Consider the following 15,418-nt stretch of genomic DNA (forward strand, 5'->3'; position numbering starts at 1 on the left):
AATTCTCATTTAATGGAAAGCCTCAATCTATCTATCTGGACTTCTTTTGGCATTTAATACCACCAAATTTTATGCTTATCTTAACTTCTACTCATAAATCAAGTACAGTATTAAGTTAATTTTGAGGCTAGTTATATCTGGAACTCCATTTATGGTACAAATTATTCATTAAACAGATCTGTCTACTTTTCTTTGCCAGCAAAACATAGAAACTATCCAACTACAGTATCTAGAGAGATCTCTAAGATGTAGCTGCCAACTGTTCAGTCAAATGATTGAGCCCACCCTGCTGTGGAAGTTCTCCCTCTTCTGGAACAACCTGAGCGTGAAATTCACTCCTGTACAGAGGACCGCTAATGGATATACACCACTTAAATCCTCAATACAGAATTTAAGTAATGTATAGGACTTGTGCCAATCCTTTCCATGGGGGTGAACTACAGTCTCACCACTTGGCTCTCCAGACCTATCCTGAGATAGTTTTCTCATTTCAATTTTAAGAGGGTCATTCTTGTATTCTAGAGGATCCACGACAATTTCATACATACTCATTAATAAGTTCTCACTTGAAGAGAAGAATTTTGGAAAATCTGGATAACCTCATAAGACAACAGTGGTTCTAAGACTATCTCAAAGTTAACAATTTTTCCCCAGTTCCCAGAACTTTCTTCAGCAATATTATACACTCAAATTGATGCTCCCATGCTGATTTATACAGTACTTTTCTTAGCCTTATATTTAACTCTCTTGACTAAAGTAGGGGTTAATTTGATTGTCCCTAACCAGCATACACTAAAAGAGGTTAGAATATCCAAGACTGCCTGTGAACTATTACTGAGCACAGAATGGGTGTTCTTTTTGCAAATGCACCAACTGCATTACTGTATCCAACTCATTATTTTGTAAAGCACTTTGAAATACCAGTACCTTGAGTCCAAAAAGTGCAACATAAAATCATATTCTCTTCCATTGTATTATTTTCTGCTTGTATCAGCAATAGTTATCTGCTGTATTTTTTATCAACTTTGAGCTGGAACATTGTTTCCCACTGTGCTGCATCCTCAAAAGAAGAGTCTCTGATGTAGCATTTCCTCTGATGTAAGACTACAATACCTAGGGTCACAGCTTCTTTAAAAGACTATATTTACCCTTTTAATTACACTCAAAATACTTGGTTCCAAAGGCTGTTAAAAAAGGAGTGCATTGTATGTCCCCCAAATTTCAAGTTGCCTTGTATTCTCCTCCTTAAATCAGAGGGTGTTTTGGTCATTTTGGAACAACATTAAATCAGCATGGGTGAGACTGAACATTTGATCCTAATTTTTTAAGGTGCATTTTAAACACAGAGCTATGCATAACTACTTAAAATGACACTGCCCTAAACTATGTAGTGTAGGGGAAGAGTAAGTACTACCAAATCACAATTACTACTATAATGTATACACTTTTATAGTGTGCTATGTTAATGTGATGTTATACAAATTACTCACCAAAAAAAACTATGTTTAAAACATTCAGATTGCAAAGACAAACACTGAAAAAGCTAGGCAATGACAAAATTAAGGTTGTCTGCATGTCTTATGACACACACTTTAATTACATGATCACATACTATTTTTTCCACAGGACTACAGTCCATTCAGTGACCAGGATAGATGGCGCTCAGTTAATGAGCAGTTATTCAATTCTATTATTTTATTTTGTTTTTTCCTCATTATTCAATGTGTGGCCCCACACTTTAATTACTGCACATTATCCAAATCCTACTCTGAAGACAGAATCATTCATTTTTTCATGGGTGCTCATCACTATTGTATCTGCAGATATTTATTTTTTTATTTTAAAACTCCTGCGTGAGATGAGGGGATAGTATTAGCCCCATTTTACACAGAGGGAAAGCAGGCAAAAAGAGATTAAGATCAAAAGTATCCACTAATTTTGGGTGCCCAATTTGAGACATCTAGAACCTGATTTTTCAAAGTTATTTAGCATTACAGATTGCACAAACAACCTTAATTCTGGCATTTCCTCATTTCTAAGTGCTTGACTTTGCAACCTAAATAATCATAGAAACATAGGTTTGGGAAAGTCATTTAGTCCAGCATCTTGCAGTGAGGCAGGATGGAGTATACTTAGACATCCCTGATAGATATTTGTCTAATTTGTTCTTTAAAATCTCCAATGACGGTGATTCCACAACATCCCTTGCTAATCCATTCCAGTAATAATTATTAATTATGTTATTTTAACATAGTTTTTTGTGTGTAATAGCTTTTAAATCAAGCTGAACACCCTCCCTCTTACCCCTGAAATCTCATCATGTGGAATGTAGTAACTAATAGCAGTCATCATCTACGTGGACCAGCACGAGAGGGGGATAAGATACACATTTTACAAGTGGGTTTTACAGATATTTGCTAACAGCAGAGGAATGCTGAGACTCAGGAGACCACTTCTGCTGCTTTCCCTCTGATCTCTTTCTGGCACAGGCTGTCTCTTTCCCCCACCCCTGGCTCCTTATCCCAGTCCCATTCTCCTCAAATAGCCAGTCCCATTCATCACTCTTCTGGCTTTTGATTACATTCCCAGTCTTCTTGTCCAGCCAGACCCAGATGCCCCGTGCTGGCTTCTCATTTGATTTGTTTCATTCCCTACTCCCCCGGCCATCAATCATCCCCATGCCCATGTTCATTATCCACACTGGCTCCCAGACCCAGTCTCCCACTATTAATTCATTTTACAATTTCAAAGTCCCACCCACCTATCTCCTTGACCCTATGTCTTTACCCAGCCAGTACCAGTTTTCCCCTCACACCCTGACTCTTCGTCAGAACTATTTCCTCCATCCTCCCAACTTCCTTCCCCAATTCCCAATAGTTTTCAGTCCCAATCTCCTTGCCCAGACATTTTTAATCTCACCCTGTGACTCCCCCCAACACCAGTTCTCCCACTCCTAGTGTCCTTGCACTGTAAGTCCCGTCCTCCAACGCCAGCTCCCAGTCCCAGTTTTCTCTTCCCCCCATCCCCAAATCTCCTGTCCCAGTCTTCCCCCCAAGTTCTTTGTCTCAGTCTATTCCTCCAACCCACTCTCCCCAAGGTCTGGCTCTTGTCTCCTTTGTCTTTAGTTCAGGTGGCTTCCTTCTCCATGCTCCCTGGGCCCAACAGGGGGGTGTCACTAAGAGCACAGGAGAGATGGGCTCCCGGCTTTCTAGTTCCAATGCCCCGATCTGGACCCAGTATGGCCCAGAGCAGCAAGGAACTACGAGAGGGAAATCTCTGTTCAGCCGTGATGGAATCTTCAGGGAATTTAGCTATGAACATCTAAGAAGTCTCTAAGAACATCTAAGAAGCATCCGAATACTGGTTTTTCACAGCCTTATTGCTTGTCTAAATTTTGGTGGATTTTCACAGGAGTAGGCAATAGGCCTATAGGCACACACCTGACAAAAAGCCACTCCCTTGCCAAATTTAAAATTCCATCTCCAAATCATGGGGGCATTAGAGTTTTTCAAAGAAAAAGTAGCTGTTAAATTAACATAACTTCTTTTCCCCTAGCATCATTCTGAGAAAAGGATGAGTTGTTTTGAGTGAAATTCTCCAAAAAAGTTCAACCTGAGGCAGACACCCAAATTTCAGGCCAAATAGTTAAAGGTTGGCAAAATTGCAAGCAACTGAAAACAGAGTCTTCTAATGGGATGTGTCAGGTAACTTTAATAACAGGAAGTGTTACACCCCCCCCCCCACCCCACACACACTATAAAAAAAAGTATTCCTGTTCATGCATTATGAATTACATTACAGATTTTATTTATGACCATTACTAAGTCAATTTTTCTAATTTATACAAATTGTTTATATGAAGTCAGTTTGTTTCCCTCTTGCTAACTTCATTATCTTTAAAATAAAAGTAACGTACATTTCTTTCTGTGGTGCACTTTACATATTTTAAGTGTTTTAACTGGCACTTGTTTTGATTTTGAATTTTCTATTATGGCTGGAGAGGTTAGCATTTTGGAGGAATTCAAAACAGGTTCGTAACACAATACGCTGACACAAGATCTTAACATATGATGTTCTAATTGGTAGTATAGTAGTTGATAGTTCATTTTATATGTAGGTTTTCATAGCAAAAAGTGTTCTTGTCCACCAAATTTAACTCTGCATTTTACATTGTAATTAGGATAAAATTCCATAGGCTAACCAGATATCTAAATCACTAAAAAAACAAACAAACAAACAAAAAACCCAATCAAAAAACCCTCACCACCTCTCTTTGGATGAGCAAACTGAAAGTTTGAAATTAAAATGAATTTTAAAACACAACTCATTTAAATTTTATATTTTTAATAAATCTTCAAAATGGAAGAAGATCAGACATTCAATTTCTGATATTACAGTGTCCAGTTAAACTTGCTTGTTCCATGTACTGAAGCAAGTCATACCTTAGAGAAATCACCCTGCTCAGTATTGGGACACAGGCAAAATCCTTCATGATTGCTTTCCAACACAACAGATGAACAGAAAATAAGCCATTTGCTCTGGCTGGTGTGACATGGATTTGTAGTTCCAGAAAATATTCCATAAGGAATTTAGATGAGAATTGTATGCATATACGTTCACAATTTATTTCCACTGAAAAAGTGCAATAAAGTAGAAAGATGAAATAAAAATGAACTAAAAAAAGGCTCCAGGCTATGGCAGCTCAACTTACAGCAGGCAGATAATGACCTGTCATGTCCACTCTGCAACTTTTCACAAAATAGATCTTAAACAAGGATGGAAAAGGAACTAGCAAAGTCATTTTAACTATCATGATGTATGAGTAAATCTTTTGCTATACTGGTCTTTTACAAAATTTTAAGCTGGGAGGATGTACTGAAAAAGAAGGGTAATGAAACATTATGTAACTCCCACTACCCTCATCTAATTTTTACAAAGAAATCTTGTACCTTAAAGAACTAGTGTTTAGACCAATCATATACAATTCTGGAACGCAAAAGAATTTTTTGTTTAAAAGAAGCTTCTAAAAGTCTCTCTCAATACCATTATTCTAAAATACTGGAAATTCTATGATTTAGGGCACTGAGATTTGGCAGTATTGGAAGTACAGAGTAATCCTTTTCCAAGGTAGGTAGGGGATGTTATTAAAATGCTAGCTAATAGGTTTATTTCAGCTTTCATGTGAGGTAACAAAAACAACGTTTCTGAGATGAGAAAGCTTGTCAGACCTCAGTGGTGAGCATCACCCATTCCATAAAAGTGACAGGCAGTATTACTGGCAGAGAAGATGTTGCCCTCATGCCCTGCAGCAAAGTCACTGTCTGTCTGTTATCTGACAGACAGGGTAATATGGGAATATGTTACATTGGTGGGAAAATAACTGACAAGATTGCTGGAGAGTCTTGTGACATGTTATGAGCAAAACAGAAGTAGCCTACAAAGCACTTGTGACAGAGAGCAACTTAAAGCATATGTTTATTACCATCACATTTCATCTTTGTAGTGCTTCCACCTGCAAACATTCAGTAATATCTCAAAAACTGCTTTAATTGTTAGGTCAACACGATGTCACCATTACCCAATTTCTAAAATTGAAAAAAAAAAAAAACCAAAAATGGTTACCTACCTTTCATAACTGTTGCTTCGAGATGTGTTGCTCATGTCCATCCCATTGTAGGTGTGCGTGTGCCCACATATGTGGCCGTCTGAGACTTTTGCCTTAGCGGTATCCATAGGGCTGGCTGGAGCGCCCTCTGGAGAGCCGTGCTCATGCCGCGGTATATCAGGCGCTGCCGGCCCTGCGTCCTCTCAGTTCCTTCTTGCCGACGACTTTGATAGAGAGTCAGAAGGGCGGGTAATGGAATGGACACAAGCTACACATCTCAAAGAACAACAGTTACACAAGGTAGGTAACCATTTTTGATTCTTTGAATGCTTGCTCATGTCCATTCCATTGTAGGTGGGCTTAGAGCTCACAGTCTTGCAGACTGGAGCATTGCTCTGGGGAAACCAGCATCAGCCTGACATAGTCAGTGCACAGTGCAAAGCAAACATGAGGATGGACGTGGTCACGGCGTGGCAGATTTCCTGGATCGGCACCTGAGCGGCTCACTTGACTAGGGCACAGGTGTCACGATCGCTGATGGGGGCACCTTTGACAGCTCATAGCAGTAGCTGATGCAGGAAGTAATCTAGGACAAGATTTTTTGGGTAGACACTGGGCAACCCTTCATCCGGTCTGCGACAGCAACAAACAGTTGTGTAGATTTACAGAACAGCTTCATCCTCTCGATGTAGAAGGCCGGTGACCTCCAGACAGCCAGAGTATGCAGCCTGCATTCCTCATTTGTAGTATGAGGCTTCGGGCAGAAGATTGGTAGGTATATGTCCTGACCAGTATAGAACTGGGAGACACCGTGGACAGAAAAGCCAGGTGTGGACTCAGCTGGACCTTGTATAGAAGATTGTATAAGGCAGCTCCAACGTGAGCGCCCTGACCTCAGACACTCTACGGGCCAAAGTTATAGCGATCAAAAAGGAGATCTTCCAGGAGAGAAGCAGAAGGAAGCAGGAAGCCAGAGGCTCAAAGGAGGGCCCCGTGAGCCTGCACAGCACAAGATTCAGGTCCCCCTGGTTCTGGATATGCTGGTAAAGGTGCTCCAGACCTTTCAGGAACTGCGCTGCCATGGGATGGGAAAAGACCGACCTGCTGTGAAAAGGAGGATGGAAAGCCGAAATGGCTGCCAGGTGCACCCTGATGGAGACATGCTCTGGAGCTTAAGGTACAGCAAATAGTCCAGGATGCCATGTTGAGGCATTGCTGTGTCTTGCTTCACCTTGAGCAGGACTCTGTGGATTAACGGCACTGGTGGGAAGGAGTACATCAGCGCTCCTGACCACGGAATCAGGAGGGTATCCAACAGGGAGCCCTTTTCCCTGCCCAGCAGAACACATGGCATTTCCTGTTCTGCCTGGACGCGAACAGGTCCACCTGGGGAGAGCCCCACCTGTGAAAAACTAGGGTGACCACCTCTGGATGGAGCAACCATTTGTGGCAAGATGAGAAGGTTCTGCTGAGTCGATTTGCCAGGACATTCTTGGTTCCAGGAAGGTGGGTGGCAACCAAATAAATGGTGTGCCGCACACAAAAGTCCAAGAGGCTTAGCACTTCATGACAGAGGGCTGAAGATCTGGCACCACCCTGCCTGTTGATGTAGTACACTGTGGCGGTATTGTCCATCAGGATTTGCACCACTTTGCCTTCCAGGTGGGGCAAAAAAGCCTAGCATGCCAGGCGAACAGCCTTGAGATTTCTGACATTGATATGGAGGCTTAGGTTGTGTTGCAGCCAACGGCCCTGGGTGTTGAGCTCGCCCAGACAGGCGCCCCAACCCAGATCCGATGTGTCCGAGACCAAGATGAGCGAGGGCGATGGGGTTGCAAAGGGAACTCCCGGCAGCACCGATTTGGCATCCTGCCACCAGTCCAGAGAGGAGAGGATGTGGCTCGGCACCATGACCACTCAGTCCAGGGAGTGCCTGCTTGGAACATACACCGAGGAAGCCACGCTTGCAGGGGCCTTAGATGAAGCTGGGTGTGACTTACCACATAGGTGCATGTGGCCATGTGGCCCATCAGACGCAGGCACATGTAAGCTGTGGTGAGCGGTTGGCTCTTTATGTGACCGAACAAGTCCATATAGCTTAAAAGCGCGCTTCTGGTAGAAAGGCCCTGGCCTGCATGGAGTTGAGAACCACTCTGATTAACTCTATGCCTTGAATGAGTGTTAACATGGATTTTTCTGTGTTTATTAGGCGACCCAGATCACTACAGGTGGAGCGCACCAGATTGAGGCTCCTCTGGACCTGCTCCGGAGACCTGTCCTTGATGAGCCAATTGTTGAGACCGGGGAGATTTGGACCCTTTGATGCCTCAGGTAAGCCGCCATCTGCGCCACACATTTCGTGAACACCCTGGGGGCCGAGAACAGGTAAAAGGGTAGCACTGTAAACTGGAAGTGGCGCCCTGCCACTAAGAAAGGCAAGATACTTCTGTGTCCCAGGAATATGGAGACAGGAAAGTGTAAGCATCCTTCAAGTCAAGAGTGGTGTATCAATCCCCCGGATCCAGGGAAGGGATGATGGAGGTCAGGGATACCATGAGGAACTTGAATTTCATGAGCGACATGTTGAGGCCCCCCAGGTTCAGAATGGGTCTGAGTCCCCCTTTTGCCTTCAGGATTAGGAAGAAACGGGAACAGAATCCTCTTCCTTGCATATCCTGAAGAATCTCCTCCATGGTCCCCAGGCATAGGTGGTTTTCAACCTCCCGAACGAGGAGTTGCTCGTGAGAAGAGTCCCTGAAGAGGGATGGGGAAATGGGGGGATGGGAAGGAGGGGCAGCCAAAACCTGCAGGGTGTAGCCCCGAGCCACTATGTCCAGGACCCAACAGTCCGATGTAACCCACAACCAGGTTGAGTCGTAGGGGAAAAGGTGGTCAAAGAAAGGGCAGGAAGGATCCGGACAGTTGGCTGGTGAATCGCTCCGGAGCGCACCCTCAAAATGAGTGCTTCTGGCCCCCGGGGGCTTAGCCAGGCCAGGCTGTGCAGGAGATTGGGATGACGAAGGGGAGCAGCAGTTAAACCCAGTGTCCCTTTTTCTTGCAGGCCCCTGTCAAGGCTGCCACTGTCTAGGTGGCGGTGGAGGCCGGAACGGCTGCCTGGACATCTGAGGAGTGTGCATCCCCAGGGAGTGAAGGGTTGCCCTCGTATCCTGCAGGTCATGCGGATGCGTATCTGTTTGGTTGGAAAATAGGCCAACACCATCAAACGGGAGGTCCTGGATAGAGGCCTGCAGCTCCCGGGACAGGCTGGCGGTCTGGAGCCAGGAACTGCACTGCATGACCACGGCTGAGGCAACCACTTGGGCAGCTGAATCGACTGTGTCCCAGGCCATCTGGAGAGAGCACAAGGCTGCTGCAGTCCCCTCTTCCACCAGGGTTGCAAACTCCTGGGCCGCCCCTTGGGACATGGAGGCCTTGAACCCGAGGAGAGAGTCCCACAGCTTAAAACTGTAGCAGGCCAAAAGGGCCTGGTAATTTGCTACCCGAAACTGGAGGTTGGCCATAGAATAAATTTTTGACCAAACAAATCCAGTCTCTTAGCCTCTATTTTTAGGGGTGGAGCTGGTGGGCCCCTGCTTGTTCATTTTGTTGGCCGCTGACACGACCAATGACTTTGGTGGCAGATGAGTGTACAAGTACTCGAACCCTTTTGCAGGAACTAAGTACTTCTTTTCCACCTTTTTTAGAGGTGGGCGGGATGGAGGACAGGGTTTGCCAGACAGTTTAGCAATGTTCAGGACCCTCTCATATACTGGCAGTGTGACCCGGTCTGGGGAGGATGTGGAGAGCACACTAAATAATGTGTCCATCTGTTCCTCCATCTCCTCCGCCGTGGTGCCCACGTTGGATGCCACCCTGTGGAGCAGCACCTGATACTCACAGAAATTGCCTGGTGGGCTAGCTCTGGAAGGCCCCGCCACTGCCTTGTCTGGGGAGGAGGAGGATGATTGGATGACCGGGGGAGGTCTGGCAGTGTACTCACCTGTTGGTATGGGAGGCCTTGGGGTGGGTACCGGATCCTCACCCATGACGGCCGCTAGGACATCCTGCACTGAGCCTGGTGCTGTGGGTACCAGGAGCACTGCCTTCGGCCTGTCTGACACGGCGACTGAAGGCTGGCAGGAGTGAGGCACTGACATGATGGGAACGCCCCATGCATTCCAATAAGGCCATTGGGTCAGCCACTGGCTCTGCTGCCAGGTTGGCACCGATGTCACAGATGCACGCTCTGGAGCCCAATCACGTTGCCTGGGTGAGGGGCTGAATTGTGCCTCCAAGCCTGAGACATTGTCACCCTCTGGCAACCAGGGCAGGGTTGTGGAGGCTTGAGTCTGACAGCTCACCATCACCACCGGAGACTGGTGATGGGAATGGTCCGAATGGTGCTGGGGGTACGGGGAAGCAGTGCCGCTTCGAGGAGCGCCCTCAACAGCAACAGCAACCGACAGTGCGACAAAGACCGGGGCCAGGAGATCGACGACGCCTGGGCGAGCTTTGGTGCAACGATGGGGATCGGGAGAACGATGCTGACAACTCATAGTGACGAGCTGGAGACCTGAGTTGACGCGGAGACCAAGAATGTGGTGACCTAGGGCTCTGTCTTGGCTCTGGAGAACAGCAGTGCTCGCCTGTTTTGTGCATGGCCTTGCCAGCAGGCTTGCCATTATGGGAAGCCTTAGCTGGTTCCATAATGACAGGTTTCAGAGTAGCAGCTGTGTTAGTCTGTATTCGCAAAAAGAAAAGGAGTACCCGTGGCACCTTAGAGACTAACAAATTTATTAGAGCATAAGCTTTCATGAGCTACAGCTCACTGGTGAGCTGTAGCTCATGAAAGCTTATGCTCTAATAAATTTGTTAGTCTCTAAGGTGCCACGGGTACTCCTTTTCTTTTTGGTTCCATAGCGGCACACAGTGCTGGCTTCTGTGGAGGTGCTCTCAGCTCTCTAGGTGCTGGGGCCTTGGAGGAGGTCGACAGCAACCATCAGTCTAGGCCCTTTATCGCTCCCCGGAGTTGGTGGCAGGCCATTTGGGGAGAGGAACTCCCCAAGCCCGAGCCCTTTAGAAGGTATGGAGTGGGCATAAGGCCCAAGCAGTGTCCTTTGCCCAGAGCTCCTGGGCTGGGCTTGGTCAGTGCCACCCTCTTACTCTTTTTCTTCAGCACCAGCAACAGGGATCGGTGCCAGGAGGACCTCAGTGCCGGAGGTGTGCTGCGCACCGAAGTTGAAGTTCTGGGTGCCAGTTCTGTCCATGCCAGCTCCGAAGCTGGGCGCAGGGCAACCTGCATCAAGACGGCCCTAAGACGGTGTCGTGCTCTCTTTGTGTCTGCGGACGAAAGTTCTAGCAGATGCGACAGCGCTCCTTTATATGGGTTTTCCCAAGGCACTGTAGACAACTCTTGTGCAGGTCACTAACAGGCACAGGCATGTTAAACGAACAGGAGGGATTGAAACCAGGAGACTGGGGCATGTCCCTCCAGTGTCCCCACTGGGATACTACCTAACTAACATTTAATAGGTACTTAAGAACTAACTAACAAAGATTAAACTATTTACAGGTAAAGCCCAAGGTTAAGCGAAGCAAGGGACAGAGATGCTCCCACTGACTACCATGGGTGGGAAGAAGGAACTAAGAGGGCGCAGGGCACCTGATATACCGCGCCATGAGTGTGGCACTCCAGAGGGCGCCATAGCCAGCCCTCCAAGTACTGCTAAGATAAAAGTCTCTGACGGCCACACAGGTGGGCACACACACACCTACAATGGAATCGACATGAGCAAGAACTCAAAGAAGAACTATAATTAGGAAGGTAGATAATGTAATCACCTTTATTAGGACAATAAAATCATTATGCAAAATCTCGTATATTATAACTTCACTTTTTATTGAACCAATAAGTACCACATAATCAATTTGTCCAATTTTTTTCTAGGGTCAATACAACCAGCTCGTTGTCTAGGAAAAGTTAAAATTTGTTTATCTGAATTAACATTCATACTATAGTGATTATTTAAATTGAATTTAAGCAGATGAATAGCAAAGGGAATAAATTAAATTTCCTTTATTACTTTCCATTTGGAAATATTACTTTTTAAAGTCTGATTTCTCCACTGAAGGGAAGGAGACTGCATTACTGTCTTCTTGGCAAATGCTGAAACATGCAATCCTATTTCGCTGCTGTAATCCTTACAGGAAACTTTGTTGTGACATACCAAAAATTGGATTTAGTGGTTGAGTGAGAGATTGAAAATGCTTGTGGCTCAAGTCTGTTATTCATCCAAAGGTCAGACAGAGTGCAGCAAACAATGCCAGATTCCTTACACTATTCCAGCCTAATGGACTTGTATTCAGCCCAGAAGGAAGACCCCTTTCTATTGGGAGAAAAAGCCCTAGAATTCATAAGTATTTATTGGCTGTTGAAATATATGCAGGGTATTATGTGTAAAATATATACTATAAAGCAAGACCACAGATTGAAATTGGAAAAGAAAGAAAACATTAAGCCTTTTAAAAATTTTTTCATATAAAGGAAGGACTGTACGAAAAGTTTAATTCAGCTAATATGATCTTGTTAGACACAATGTAGCATAATAGATGAGAGAAAAATATGGTATGCTAAAAAGAAAGACATCTCTTAATATGGACAGTAACATAACTTTTTTTCAATAGTTTCTTTACATTGCTTTGCAAGAAAAAATTCTTTGTTAAGTAACTAAATAAAGCCACAAGGAGTCCCCATAAGACAACTTTCTCAGTACCTATCATATTCATCATTTTCTCATTCAAATATAATTAAAATTGGCTATGTTGAAAATAGTGCAATAAATCAAACTTATTGTTAAATATTAATTTTAAAAATGGGTCTTTATGAATTAAAAATGAAAATCAGTATCAGTAATAAACATCTTGTTTGGTATATTTTTAAATGTGAAGTCATCGTTAATGTAAGTACAGTAAATATCTGTGGTCACTGTAGCTTGTAAATTCAATTTTATTTTTTCAAAACATTTCATCTTACATCAAAATATCTAAAAATTAACAAACTTTACAGAAAAATAATGTTGAATTAATTTTCATGGTAAATTATTCAGCAAGCATAGCATTTTATCTGCATAGTTTGGCCAGCTACCCCAAATACATATTTGGAGTTTCAAAAAGTGCCCTTTTGCAAGAACACTGAAAAAATACGACGCAGAACATTTTAACTAATGTTATAAAGAAACCCTTTTGGTTTAAGAGGTGACAGGAATTCAATATCAATTATAATTCACTTCAGGAGTGACCATTGTATTTAAGTGGTATTCAAGAAAGACTGCTTGATGTCTGAACTATAGTTGACAGCTAATTTCCAGTGTCTATCTTTGTATCTTCTTGAGAAAGAATGATTTGATTAATGCCCAGCAAAGCAAAGTATTTTATTTTTCCAATTGTAAAAGGACACCAGCAACTTTAAAATCCCATTTGTGCTTGAAAATTTTATATCTACTTTAGTTATAAATAACTGCACACCAAAGAAAGATTATTAGAAGCTAAAGAAGTTAGTAGAAAAAGATCCTCTATTTTTTCTGTTTGTTAACTTTACATGTTTGTTAGCATTTTCTTTATAGTCCATTTCCCTATGTAATCAGTTATTCGGTCACTTTATCTCTTCCTGAAAATACACTGATAAGCAACAACAAGCAGCAGAAAAGCTTATGAAATTAACTGATTTTTTAAAATGTTCTCTTATTTTAATGATGCTCTATGAGCAATGGATATTTTTTAAATTAGTCACTTTAAAAAAATCCAGTTGACAGTGTCTCTTTAAAGCATCCAGAGGGTGCTGGTAACCATGCCAACACTAAAGAAACTAGTGTTCAGGAAAATGTTAATAGACCAAACCAAACCCAACAAAATAATCCTGTGTCCTTTGCAGGATAACAACACAGAAGTGGATGTTTGTTGGTAGCAGTAATATAACAAAGTTTCAGTGGTGAGAATTTTACGTTCAAACAATTTTAGAATGTCATATCTTATAATTATCCCTCATGCTAACCTAATAATGTCCCTCACAATTGATTTACATTGGAAAAAACAAAAACAAAAAATGTAGACTTTCAAATCTTTCATAAATACATTTTAAAATGAATTTACTATTAACCATGCCTTCAAAGGTTATGGTTTACATTATTAAAATATTAAAATATCTGACTGCTTATAATGGGCCAAAGAATTATATGGTATTTAAACTTAATACTTTGGACTTATATATTTGGGGGTCACAACCATAATGTAAGAAGAAAATAGTTAAGAGGAATAAGAAACTCCCCTTTATCGAGCCAATTAACACAATTTCCATTTTGCATTTTTCTCTCCTTCAGTTAAAGTCAAGATGAAATCCTGGTAGTGTGACCTTTAACTGTGTGCATTTAAATGTCTGTTTCCCAGTGCAGATCTATGCAAAATGTTCAAACACAAACTCAAGATGAGAAACTATGCAATGATTTGCTCAAAAAGGCTGTCCAAAACCAGAACTCCTTCTCTGAGTTTTCACAGACTGAATTAACTTACTTTAGAGGAAGTAGAATCACACTCTTGACAAATCCATCCATAGCCTGTCTGTTTTGGAGATTTTTTCAAAGGAGGGTCCAGACAACCAAAATGGTAGCAGAGTCTGCATTCATCACACCTGCAGGAGAAATAGATACATTGTGTTTCTTCATCAATTAAATCAAGCACACACTTTGGGATAGTTCACCCCATGGAAAATTTACCACCAAATCTTGGAATCATTAGTTTGGATTAAAACAGACATTTTCAGGAAGGGTGATTTACATGTACACTCACACATTTCAAGTATGTTTCTGTTTAATTTGGAATATTCTCATGGAGAAATGCAGGAGGCAGCTATGTATTTTCTGTATATTTATGATTTGCAGAATTTAGTACACTTTCCGGCTAACAGAACTTTTTACATTATGGATCTTCCATAATGTCTGCCAACATATCTAGTAATTCAAACATGTTTACAGTTGCATGAATGATTTTTTAAAATAATGACTTTGTAACTAATAAATAAAATCTGCATAAAATATTCAATAGTGTGAGACTCTTTTAGTAAGAATTTGAAAAGGTTATTCAATTAAAACATTTTGCTGTCATCTTTCACTTATACTGAAAAAAGTCTACCCTGTACACATCATAATTCTGAGTTTATCAACAAGCTTTTTGATACTGTTTTGTGCCATATACACTCCACAGACAACAGTCTGAAACATCGATCATAAGTATTCTTTGTTCAGGCATTCTTAGTCTACTGCCACTGAAGAAGCATTTGTTATACTGCAGTGCTTAATGAAAGGAGTCTTACATCAGATAGTACAACAATATGCTCAAGAGGAAAAAAGAATTTAACAGCAAATAATGGAGATTCATACATTTTATTGAAGTGGTTGTCTTCATCACTTTTTTGCATACACCCTATGATCTTTTGTTCAAAGGGAAAACTTTTTGAAAACTAATTTTATCTGATTCTTTTTATTTATTCCATTTAAGTGTCTCAAATGTTTGAATTAAAGCCTCATAAACCAGGAAATCCACAAATAAGAAGCTAGCAAAGCAAATTTAAGAAACCCCCAAACTCTTGCAAGGTGCAGAATGCAGAATTATTTTTTTAAAACATAAAAGGCACAGTGTGCTACTTATCAGACCAAGAACAACAATATATTTTAATAAATTATTAACAGAACACAGAGCACATAACAGAAAGAGGATTAAACAAAAGGAATGCACTAAAATATTTGAAAAGGAAAACTCCAT

General features: G+C 42.2%; 1 protein-coding gene across 7 annotated transcripts in view; it reads right to left on the reverse strand.

The window, feature by feature from the left end:
- PHF14 (PHD finger protein 14) overlaps positions 1-15,418 on the reverse strand; it is a 321,061-nt gene that overhangs the window by 83,951 nt on the left and 221,692 nt on the right. For 6 of the 7 annotated variants that reach the window (XM_038390501.2, XM_043509246.1, XM_043509252.1 and 3 more), the window contains one exon: positions 14,171-14,288. In XM_038390501.2, the coding sequence (XP_038246429.1) occupies positions 14,171-14,288 (118 nt within the window). Of the gene's footprint in view, positions 1-14,166; positions 14,289-15,418 lie in introns of those variants that run through there. The other variant, XM_043509251.1, reaches the window with a different exon arrangement.

The sequence above is a fragment of the Dermochelys coriacea genome, chromosome 2 (genome assembly GCF_009764565.3).
Source record: "Dermochelys coriacea isolate rDerCor1 chromosome 2, rDerCor1.pri.v4, whole genome shotgun sequence".
NCBI classification, from domain to species: Eukaryota; Metazoa; Chordata; order Testudines; family Dermochelyidae; genus Dermochelys; species Dermochelys coriacea.